General features: G+C 42.3%; 1 protein-coding gene across 1 annotated transcript in view; it reads left to right on the top strand.

Moving 5' to 3' along the window:
- sorbs2b (sorbin and SH3 domain containing 2b) overlaps positions 1-12,780 on the top strand; it is a 284,278-nt gene that overhangs the window by 138,026 nt on the left and 133,472 nt on the right. The window contains exon 10 of the mRNA XM_068029420.1: positions 11,925-11,991. Within this exon, the coding sequence (XP_067885521.1) occupies positions 11,925-11,991 (67 nt within the window). The remainder of the gene's footprint in view (positions 1-11,924; positions 11,992-12,780) is intronic.

The following is a 12,780-nucleotide window of genomic DNA, read 5'->3' as shown; positions in this document are numbered from 1 at the left end:
GACCACCTTGTGTTTGGCCTGTGTGGGAACTTCCGGTTTGCCGTGCGGCCACACAGCTTACAAAAAAACATTGCACTTCACTCTCTTTCACTTTCCTGCCCCTCCTAACCTCACGACGCACAGCTCATTTAAGTAGCCAGATAACACAATGTAAAAGCATTGACTTAGTTTACACTTTGAAAGCTTTCTTTACAAGGTTTCCTCTCTGAGGTAAATTCAAGGTCAAGACCGTTGTAAGGCGTCATCTGTATTCATCTTTCCAGTGTTTACAGTTTAATTTACTTCTGTAAATTTTTTTTCTCTCCTAATTTTTGCCTTCCATAGTCTCCACACCTTCACTGACCAACACAATAGAGATCTCTGCTCCCGCCTCCATCAATCGTTGCCCTCTTCTGCCGTCAACTCAAACACACAGGAATAGCCCGAGAAGGCTGCCCCCCCTCCCATGTTTCCCTTTGTCCGTTGCCTAAACCCACAGCAGCACATTTGAGATTGGAAGTTTACTGTGCTGGGAATTGGGAGTGTCATCCTCTGCCATGATGTTCTCCCATTGCATCCTGTTGGATTCACCAGTGCTGTCTTCTTTCCTGTTTCGGTTAGGACAGCACAAATTCCTGGGGCATCAAATGTTTCTACAGCAACCATTGTTCTACTCTGTTGCTGGCTCATAAAGGAATGGCTGGAAAGAGACTGTTCTTGCGGAGCAGATCTTTACCATGAAATGCTCCAGGTAAAACTAGCAAACAGGGCCTCGAAATGCCTCAAATTTAAATGACTGAGTTGAGAGTAGGATTTCCGCACGGATCCTCTGAATTGAATCCAGATCTCTACCTGTGTCTATCCTGTTTATGCCAGGAAGCCGCTGTCAAGATTGGGAATGTTGGGAGAACGAACAGTTTCCATAGCAGGCAACCAGTCTCAATGAGATTGACAGCTAATTAATGAATTTGGGACAGTTTTGTGCCAGTGACTCAGGTCCCAATTGTGACTGCCCAAATTCATTTCTTGGGATGCTTAAAGCCAACGGCAGAGGAAATGTTCATCCCAGCAGCCTTGGCTGTTGCATATATGACACTTCCATTTTTCTATTTTTGCACTCCCACATTGACAGCTGTTGTTAGCTTGATTCTCCATTCTAATGTGTGTAATGGTGCCCCTGGATTTAACCAATCTGTATCTATTGCGGACTCGAACATACGAACATACAAATTAGGAACAGGAGTAGGCCACTCAGCCCTTCGAGCCTACCCTGCCATTCAACAAGATTATGACTGATCTGATTGTAACCTCAACTCCATATTCCTGCTTACCCCTGATAACCTTCCACCCCCTTGCTTATCAGGAATCTAACTACCTCTGCCCTAAAAATATTCAAAGCCTCTGCTTCCACTGCCTTTTGAGGAAGAGAGTTCCAAAGACACTCAGCCCTCTGTCATGAAGACCCCCACCTGCCAAGAATGAGTCATATTAATTTTGTCATATGAACATTAATTTTAAACTGTGGCTGGAGTGAAGAGATGATTTGCTTAAAGAGACCAAGCAGTGGCTGGAAAAGCATTTGCATGCTAAGAGACAGTGCTTGGAGAGACAAAAGAATCGCTCACTGATTCAATTGACAGAGATTAGGCTGGGCACTGGTGATCCACATCTTGTAGGGGTAAGCGACAGCACTACACCACTGCCCCCCCTACCCGAAGAGCTTTGAAGTCCACAAACGCAGGAGTGGTTAAACCAGTTAGTCACATGACTAACCTGCTGGCCAACTTGGAGTTTTGAATTGTGCTCACAGGACAGTTTGAACAGACTGCAGAGATTACAACTGAAGCTGGAAAAGAAAGCCTCTCTCCTGGCTGGCTCTTTCTCGCTTTCTCACAAGCCTCTGGACCCACTGAAGACATGTAAACCTCGAGAGAAAAGACTTCTACATCGAAACAAGTTAAAGCGTGCACTGGGCCCCAACGAACAGCAAGACTTACCGGCAATCAAAGAAGCAACAGCAAGCTCAAAGGACTGTAACTACAATCCATCTATTGCCTCAAATTTTTCCCCCTTATTCTTTTCTACTTTTTCTGTCTCCACCTGCGTGTGTGTTTATCGCGTATGCATGCTAGCGTGGTTGCATCGCGTATTCGTAACTGTTATCCAAATTAAAGTTTAAGATTAATAAACTTCCACCTTTCTTGTCTAAGTCTAAGAAAACCTATCTAACTGATTTCTTTGCCTTACAGTTGGTAAGAGGTGAAAAAGGATTCACTGAAGGGGGAGCCAAAACACGGTATTGTCTAAAATTAAACCCTGTTGTGGCTAAAAGTGGTAAAGGCTGAGATGGAACCCCTGGACCCCCCTCTCACCTGGTCATAACACAAATCTGGGGGCTAGTGTCCTGGATTTGACCCACAGACAAATAAGAGAATTGGAAGTGGGAAGCCAAATTGACCCCACTCAAAAAAGAGAAAATATTTCAATACAGGTTTTCTTGTGGTTGTGTGTGATTGAATACTAACATGTCTGCAACTGAAGCTAGTAGCTCCCCAAGCCAGGGTGGAGTAACTTGGGATAAGTTAAAAGCACTGTCTATGGAGGAGTTGAGGAAAATGGCTGAGCAGTGTGGGATCATTGTCTGTGCCAAGGCTAGAAAGTCTGAACTCCTAAGACTAGTGGCGAACAATTTTTCCCGTGAATCTGAAGAAGCCGAAACAAGGTTAGAAGTAGACCCCGACAGGGTATTGCTAGCAAAGATATAATTGGAACAGAGGAAACTTTAATGAGAAGACAGGGAAAGAGACAGAGATAGGAGGGAGAGAGAGAGGACGAAAGAAAAAGAGTGACAGGAAAGAGAGAAAGAAAGAGCCTTCCAGAAGGAGCGTGAGGAAAGAGAAAGGGAGAGACAGGAGAAAGACAAGGAGAGAGAGAGAGAGTGAAAGAGAGACAGGAGAAAGAGAAAGAACCTTCCAGAAAGAATGCGAAGAGAGAGAGAGCTGAGGTGACTTGAGTTAACTAGGGGGTGACCGAGTAACCCCAGTGAAAGCATGGCCAATATGGAGGAGCGTAATTCAGGGCTGGGTACAGAATTGTTAAAACTTTCCCAACTGATCCAAAAATTCAATGAGGAAGACGTGGAAGCATTTTTTGTGTCTTTTGAAAAACTGGCAAGGCAGTTTAAAGGGGCCAGTTGAGGCTTGGACTCTGCTGATGCATAGTAAGCTAACCAGAAAAGCCCATGTTGCCAGATGAGAGTTCATCAGATTATGAACTGACAAAAAATGCTATCCTCGGGGCATATGAGTTAGTACTGGAAGCCTATCACCAAAAGTTTAGAACCCTCAAGAAGCAAGCTGATCAAACTTAACTGGAGTTTGTGAGAAATAAGCAGCTGGCTTTTGACCAGAAGCTGAGGACTCTTAAAGTATGGCTCAGCTATGAAAATCTCAAAAGTAATTTTGTTAGAGGCATTTAAAAACTCTCTCCCACTCTCCATAAAGACACATGTAGAGGAACAGAAGGTTCATAAAGCCCGGCAAGCCACAGCGCTGGCTGAGTTTTCTCTCATTTATAAGTCAGTTTCCCCTGGGAGAACCTTTTCTAATCACCCCCACAAATCCGAAAAGGACAAAGGGTGGGAAGGTGATAGAAGCCCAAGAAGTCCTGGGAGGGACAGAAAAGCAGGAGACATGGGGCCCTCCTCCAGCCAACAAGGAAGATGTTCTAAGTAAGAGTGAGACCCAGAGACTTGTGTGCTTCCATTGTAATAAAGCAGGGCATTTAAGAGCTGACTGCTGGAAACTAAAGGGAAAACCTGTAGGGTTAATCAGGGCACACCCGCTCAGTGAAAGAGAAGGGACCCTGATGGAAAGCACAGCTGAACAAGCTGTGGCTTTAACTGCAGTAAGAGTGAGACCCAGAAAGCTTACGGCTGCAAGTACAGGAATATTTAATAAGATTGCTGAAGGCTATCAAGGTTTTGTGTCTGAAGGGAAAGTAACCCCATACCCCTCGAGTGGGGCAAGCAATCCCATAGTAATTCTCAGGGACACAGGGGCCACTAGATCCCTTTTACTGGGAAAAGGCCTGACCTTTTCCCCAGAGAGTGCAGTAAACACTAGAATGGTGGTGAATGGTATTGGAGGGCAGTGTAAGCCTGTACCTTTACACCGGGTGTACTTGGAGTGCGACCTAGTTTCGGGACCAGTGACCGTAGGGATTGTCCCCAGTTTGCCTGTGGACGGGGTTGACCTGCTCATAGGTAGTGATCTGGTGGGGGTGAAGGTGGTAGCTTTCCCAGTAGTGAAAGAAAGACCGCAGGTGGTCAGAGAGACAGGACCGTGGCAGGAGACGGTCCCTTGCAGTTTCCCTGAATGTGTAGTGGATCAGGCCATGATCAAACCTGCTCCCCCAAAGGAGACTGAATTGGCACTGCAGGTAGATGACCAGGTCTGTCTGTCTGAGACTTTCTTTGGAAAGTTAGGAGACCCAGGGAATGAGTTAAATGGATCTTCCCTAACTGAGGCTCAGGGAGCTGACCCAGTATTGAGAGAGTTAGCACAGGCTGCCCAGTCTGAAGTTAAAGCAGAGGGAGTCCCTGATTGCTACTATTTAAAGAATGAGGTACTGATGGGAAAATGGCGTTCTCCTCACAGACCAGAGAGCAAGGAGTGGATAGTGGTTCACCAGTTAGTGATGCTGCAGAGGTACTGGAGAGAAATATTAAGAATGGCCCATGTGATTATGATGGCTGTACATGTCCGTATACAAAAATCCAAAGCCTGCATAAGATAACAGTTTGACTGGCCAAAACTCCACAAAGATGTGATGGAGTACTGTAGGAGTTGCCACATGTGCCAGGTTGAGGGGAAACCCCAACTTGCAGTGAAAACTGCACCCCTAAATTCTGTATCAGTGCTTGGAGGACCCTCCAGCAGAGGGCTGATGAACTGTAAGGGACCTCTGCCAAGAACAAAAGGAGACAGGCAGGCACAAGTCTTGCAACAGGTTAGAAAAGAAAGGGGAAAAGGGACCAAGAGGGCAGGTTAAAGGAAGTCCGAGAGGAATCCCAAATGGAAACCCCTACCGTCCGGTCAGCCAACTCCAAAATATTTGAAAAGTTAGACTCCATATTCTCCTATGTAAATGCAGACACTAGAAGCACCCCACCAGAATGGCTAACAGCATTTACAGGGACCTGCAGAGACAAAGAAAGTCCTCAAGCGGGCAGACAAACTCTGAGGGTGATGCCTCACCTAGTCAAGTGTCGCAGGGGAGTGCAGTAGAATCTGCACAAATACTTGCAAGGAGGAGTGTCCCAGAAGACAAAGGGATGGTTAGCAAAGAATTCTCCCTCATAGTCAGGAAAAAAAGGGAACCAGCCATTCCCTAAGGTGAAAAGCCCTTGCCTGACTCATCAAAGCACTGAAAGAGAGTTCAGAGTGCAACTGCCCACTGCCTCCATCCCTGAGCAGAACTCCAACCTTGGGCTAATTAAATCTAACCCTCCCCCTGCTGACCTCAACAAGAACAAAGACACCCTAGGCAGTCATGGAGATGTGCAAACTGAAAAACTTCCCCAAAAATCACATATTTATTGGGATGCCAAAAAGTGCAGTTTAAAGCAGCACTGCTACCAAGAAAAGACAGGCTGTAACAACTGTTAGGATTTCTGAATAAATGAGAGAGATGCATGTGTGTTTTCCTGTACCTACCTTCTGTCTAATCCCTTTTAATGAAATGCTCTTTTAAAAAAAAAAAATATCATTTCATTCTGCTCGGTGTGGAGGTGTAATAAAAACCCCTACCTGCCAAGACTGAGGCCTATCATATGAACATTAATTTTAAACTGTGGCTGCAATGAAGAGATGACTTGTTTAAAGAGATCAAGCACTGGCTGGAAAAACATTTGCATACACGAGACAGTGCTTGGAGAGACAAAAGAATTCAATTAACTGAGATTGGGCTGGGCAGCACTACACCAACATCCGCCGTTGCTCCCCCCCACAGAGAATTTTGAAATCCACAAACGCAGGAGTGGTTAGACCAGTTAGTCACATGACTAACCTGCTGGTCAACTTGGAGTTTTGAATTGTGCTCACAGGACAGTTTGAACAGACTGCCGAGATTACAACTGAAGCTGGAAAAGAAAGCCTCTCTCCTGGTTGGTACTCTCTCGCTTTCTCACAAGCCTCCGGACCCACTGAAGATGCGTAAACCTCAAGAGAGAAAAGACTTCTACATCGAAACAAGTTAAAGCGTGCACTAGGCCCCAACGAGCAGCAAAACTTACCGGCAACCAAAGACTCAACAGCAAACTCAAAGGACTGTAACTACAATCCATCTATTGTCTCAAACCTTTCCCCTTTACTCTTTTTTTTTCTACTTTTTCTGTTTCTATCTGCATGTGTGTTTATTGCATGCTAGCAAGGTTGCATCGTGTATTCATAGCCATTACCCGAATTAGAGTTTAAGATTAATAAATCTAAGAAAACCTGTATAATTGATTTCTTTGCCTTACAATTAGAAAGAGGTGAACAAGGATTCACTGAGGGGGCGCCAAAACACAGTGTTATCTAAAATTAAACCCTGTTGTGGTTAAACCAGGCAAAGCCTGGTTGTAACACCTCTGAGGAAAAATAATTCTTCTCATCTCTGTCTTAAATGGGCAACCCCTTATTTTTAAGCAGTGACCCCTAGTTCTAGATTCTCCCACTAAAGGAACATCCTCTCCACATCCACCCTGTCAAGACCCCTCAGAACCTTATATGTTTCGATCAAGTCGCCACTTCTTAGCAGATACAAGCCTAGCGTGTCCAACCTTCCCTCATAAAATAACCCGCCCATTTCAGGCATTAGTCTAGTAAACCTTCTCTGAACTGCTTGCAACGCATTTATATCCTTCCTTAAATAAGGAGACCAATACTGCTCACAGTACTCCAGATGCGGTCTCACCAATGCCCTATATAACTGAAGCATAATCTCCCTACTTTTGTATTCAATTTGCCTTGCAATAAATGATTTCGGTCTATTAGCTTTTCCAATTACTTGCTGAACCTGCATACTAACCTTTTGCAATTCATGCACTACAACAGCCAAATCCTTCTGCATCTCAGAGCTCTGCAATCTCTCACCATGTAGATAATATGCTTTTTTATTCTTCCTGCCAAAATGGACAATTCCACATTTCCCACATTATACTCCTTTTGCCAGGTCTTTGCCCACTCACTTAACCTATCTATATCCATTTGTAGCCTCCTTAAATCCTCTTCACAACTTACTTTCCTACTTTGTGTTAAAATTAGCAACCATACCTTCAGTCCCTTCATTCAAGTAATTTTATATAAATTGTAAAAGGTTAAGACCCCAGCACTGATCCCTGTGGCACACCACTCGTTACATCTTGCCAACCAGAAAATGACCCATTTATGCCTACTCTCTGTTTCCTGTTAGCTAGCCAATCTTCTATCCATGCCAATATGTTAACCCCCACACCATGAGCTTTTATTTTCCACAATAACCTTTGATGTAGCACCTTATCAAATGCCTTCTGGACAGCTAAGTACAGTATATCGACCAGTTTCCCTTTATCCACAGCACATGTTACTTCTTCAAAGAACTCCATTAAATTGGTTAAACATAATTTCCCTTTCACGAAACCATGTTGGGGATTCTGCCTGATTACCTTGAATTTTTCTAAGTGCCCTGCTATAACGTCTTTAATAATAGCTTCTAACATTTTTCCTGCGACAGATTATAAGCGAACTGACCTGTAGTTTCCTGCTTTCTGTCCCTCTCGTTTTGAATAAATGAGTTACATTGGCTATTTTCCAATCTAATGGAACCTTCCCCGAATCTCGGGAATTTGGGAAAATTAAAACCAACACATCAACTATCTCACTAGCCACTTCTTTTAAGACCCTAGGATGAAGTCCATCAGGGCTCAGGGACTTGTCAGCCTGCAGTTTGGTCAGTACCACTTCCCTGGTGATTGTAATTTTCTTGAGTTCCTCCCTCCCTTCCATTTCCTGACTTACAGCTATCTCTGGGATGTTACTCATATCCTCCGTGGTGAAGACCGATGCAAAATACCTGTTCAATTCATCTGCCAGCTCCTTACCTTCCCTTATTAATTCCCCAGACTCACCTTCTATAGGACTAACGCTCACTTGGTTAACTCTTTTCATTTTTAAATATCTATAGAAACTCTTACTATCTTCCCTCCTTATTGATCTTTGTCATTCTTTGCTGCTTTTTATATTCTGTCCAATCTTCTGACCTGCCACCCATCTTTGCACAATTATATGACTTTTCTTTAAGTTTGATGCTTTCTTTAACATTTTTTAAATTAACAATGGATGGTGGGTCCTCCCCTTGGAATTTTTCTTTCTCGTTGGAATGTATCTATTCTGTGTATTCTGAAATATCCTATTAAATGTCTGCCATTGCATCTCTACTGACCTATCCCTTAACCTACTTTGCCAGTTCACTTTTGCTAGCTCTGCTTTCATGCCCTCATAATTGCTCTTCTTTAAGTTTAAAATACTAGTCAAACCCACTCATCTCTCCCTCAAACTGACTGTAAAATTCAATCACAGTATGATCACTTCTGCCTTGGGGCACCTTCACTATGTGGTAATTAATTAATCCTATTTCATTGCATAGTAAACAGCTGTGTGTGCTTTGTCTTTGAGTTGATGGATACGTGCAGTTCACAGAGGTTAAAGCATGTCTGTCGTGCCAGAATATCTATCACTTCTTACTCAGAATTACCCATTTTTGCACAAATGGGTCATGTTATGGTCAACTGAGGAGGAGTCAAAGGGCTTCCCCCTGTTCCCTAGAAAAGTCATCCTTTATCTGTTCTTTTTTAAATTTCATTAAAAAAAACACATTCAGATCTCCACTCAGTTGATTAAAGAAAATTCTCATTCAACAAAGCAAGTTGGTGTGACAGTTACTTCAAAAAAAAATGTTTGCAAGATGAATAGTTTACAGACAGAAACTTTCACAGTAGCTGATACTCATCCTTCACATGTATTTACAACATCTACGCGCAACGTAAATTCTAGTTTCTTACTGGCTTGAGCATGTAAACTGAAACAAACTTTAATTTTTTTGTAGTAAAATACAATTTATATTGAGTAGCTCCCCCCCCCGTTCCATTTTCCGCTCATTGACTGAACTCGTGTTGATTTGTTGTTCTACAGCCTTTTGGTACTTGACCAAGTTAGTGTGAATTTCGAAAATGTCAGTCCTACCTGACCAACTTGATAGAATTCTTTGAAGGAAAAATACAGGAATGTAGGATCAGGAGTAGGCCATTTAGCTCCTAGAGCCTGTTTTGCCATTCAATGAGATCCTGGCTAATCTGTGGCCTCATCCTATATACCCAGCTTTGTACCATATCCTTTATTACCTCTGCCTAACAAAGATCTAACAATCTAACTTTTAAAATTAGCAATTGATATAGCATCAATCAGCATTTGTGGAAGAGAGTTCCAAACTTCTACCACCCTTTGCGTGAAGAAGTGTTTCCAAATATCACTCTTGAAAGGTCTGACTCTATTTTTTAGACTATGCCCCCCTAGTCCTAGACTTCCCAACAAGGGAGATAGGGTAGACAGAGAGAAGCTATCTGTTCCCCTTAATATCTTGAAAACTTCGATCAAATCCCCCCTTTACCTTCTAAATTCCAAAGAATACAAGCCTAATTTATTTAATCTTTCCTCATACCTGTACTCCAAGGGTTAAGCTATCATTCTTGTAAATCTAAGCTGCACTTCCTCCAAGACCAATATATCCTCCCCAGGGTGTGGTGCCCAGAACTGCTCACAGTACTCCAGGTGTGCACTAACCAGGGCTTTGTATAGCTGAAGCATGACTTCTATCCTTCCAGTCCTCTGGATAGAAAGGCCAGCATTCCATTAGCCTTTTTGCTTGTTTTTGTGTATCTATTCATGACATTTTAATGATCTGTGTACCTGCACCCCCAAGTCTCTTTGGACCTCTGTTGTTTGTAGCTTTTCAGCATTTAGAAAGTACCCTGTTCTTTCCTTTTTTAGGTCCAAAGTGGACATTTGCCTACATTGAAATCCATTTGTCACAGTTTTGCCCATTCACTTAATCTATCAATATCTTTTTGTAGTTTTACACTTCCGTCTACAGTACTTAAAATACCAAATGGATGGGGATATAATGTAATGTCTGAGGTTTATATGGATTTTCTAAATGCATTTCCCAAAATGAGAGACTTGAGGCAAATATACTGGCATCTGGAATTAAGAAGGACCAAATGGATAGAGATCTGGGCAGAGAGCTGTAAGCAATGTAGGATAAAACTAAGTGTCTGTGACTGAAAATATGCTGAGTGATCCAGATTAACCATTTCAGTAAAGGTGGCAGTGCAAGTAAACAAGACCATTTTTAAAAAAAATGGAATCCTTTGTTTTGTATCTAGACACATAAAATGTAAAAGAAGGTAATGTCAACCTATACAAGACCTTAGACTGCAATTGAAGTATTGAGTGCAGCTTTGGGTATCTATTTATACAAGTATAAAAGCAATGAAGCAGTGTGGTACAAGGGATGAGGGGTTACAGTTCTGAAGGGAGATCTGAGAAATTAGATTTTTTCAACAGAGCTGACAAGGTTGAGGGATCATCTAATACAGGCCGGCAAGCTTATGAAAGGTCATGATAAAACTCCACTGATCAATGCGACAGTAGTGAGAGGGTTCAAAATTTAGATAACCATAAACAATTAAAGGAGGTTAGAAAATGAGGGCAGTTCTTTGCCAGAGCTTGTTTTCATAGAGAGTTAGCTGTCTACAAGGGGAATATTAAAGAGTATGGAAAGTGAGTAGGAGGATGAGATTAGATGAGCTGATTTGTAGAATAAATTTGATATTTCTGTGCCTATGATTTTATGATGCATCGTAATCAGAGTAATCTTGCCCTGCCTGCTCCACTGATTAAATATAAGTAATAATATTCCCTGAAGCAAAATGAACGGGAAGTCAGGGAACGATTTAAAATTATAGTTATTCAGTCTTTGCTCATTTGAAAAAGCAAATCTAACTTGATTGCAGGCAACAACTGATGGTAGCTAATAAATTTAGGATTTATTTTTAATCAAGCCGTTTTATCTTTATTGTATGTAACTGGGCTGCATAATTTGAATGTAACAAAGGTTACATTTTATAATTCTACCAACTGGTTGTTCCACTTAGCCTTGATGGTAAGTTTCACCAGGCTATTCCATTATAGATAACATCACAATCTGATCATGTGCTCGTCCAACATGGACAGTTTTTCCAGCAATGGTCATGGCTGATAATTTATTTCCCATTCCTTTGCCCAGAGGTGCTAAGGATATTTTGTACTGCCCCAACTATCAGCTGTGAAAGAATTTGGCACAGACTAAGAATTGTGCTTAGAGCTTTCTGATCTGAAATTGCATCAGGATCTCACTAATCATTTGGATATTGTGGGACAGCAGTAATATCTGATGCATCCCTGCTTTCCTTTTTGCACCCTACATTCATCTCATCTTCTGGTAGAAGTACTATCAGCAAACAGTGCAATGAAGGCTCCTCTTATGCTTGTTAACAATAGAGTCACTTAACATTATCATGGTTCAAAGTCCTTTGCGCAGCTCAGAGCTCCCAGTATTCTGAGTATAATGTGTGGTCACAGCTTAACCACTCATTGAGCATTAGCAGTCAATCCCTACAATGACCATCGGCATTTCTAAAATCTGCTCAGTACGTATTAAATCCAAGTGTAGACATTTCAGAGTCAGAAGATTGGAGAAAGAAATTGTTATTTTCCACTTTCATAGAAAAAAACATGAGCACTGAATTTTCGAAGTTAAATGAAGAATGAGAGTGAGTGTGTACTGTGCTTTTTGGTGACTAATTTAAGCTTGCATTTGTAATCTAGACAGTGGATCGACCCAAAGACTGGTATAAGACGATGTTCAAGCAAATACATATGGTACATAAGCCAGGTATGTTGCAGTGGATGTCTGATTTAATTAATTTACATGTCTGAATGTAAACCTCAGAGCTCTCATTTCCATGTCACATTTCAACAACAGCTTGTATTTATATATCACCCCCACCCCCCCCCCCCCCCCCACCTTACTATAGAAAAGCATCCCAAGGAGCTTCACAGGGGCATATGGGGAAAAATGGATGCCAAGTCCAAGAAGGAGAAACAAAATGGTGTGACCAAAAGCTTGGTCACAGAGATTTAAGGAGGAAAGAACAGTTTAGGGAGAGTATTCCAGAGCAAAGGACCTACAAGGCTGAAGACACTGCTGTTATTGCAGGGCAAAGGAAAGATGAGGATGCCCAAAAGGTCCAAGTTGGCACAATGGCAAATTCTGGGGAGATGGGGGGGTTCTAGAAAGGGAGAGGTGAGGCTATGGAGGGATTTAAATTTGAGCTGTTGGAGGACCAGGAGCCAATGTATGTCATCGAGGACAGGAGTGATGTACAAGCAGAACTTGGATAGGATATTGGCTGAATTTTGCAGAGGTTGGAGGCGAGCTTGAATATTGGAACAGTTGAGTCCAGAGGTGCCAAAAGCATGAATGAGGGTACCAGCAACAGATGGTATGAGGCAGGGATGGAGGTTGTTGATGTTTTGCAGATGGAAATAAACGTTTTATACATCTTCTGATTTTCTTTTACATTGATGACAATTGAAAAGGTAATTGAAATCAGGGCAGCCCAGTAGCTATCGCCTGTTTTTCTCTTGATAAAAGCCAAAATTACTACAGATGTTTCTAAAT

Source organism: Heterodontus francisci, chromosome 4 (assembly GCF_036365525.1).
Source record: "Heterodontus francisci isolate sHetFra1 chromosome 4, sHetFra1.hap1, whole genome shotgun sequence".
Classification (NCBI taxonomy): domain Eukaryota; kingdom Metazoa; phylum Chordata; class Chondrichthyes; order Heterodontiformes; family Heterodontidae; genus Heterodontus; species Heterodontus francisci.
The sequence above is the reverse complement of the archived record's forward strand: the minus strand, read 5'-3'. Positions and strand labels throughout refer to the sequence as shown.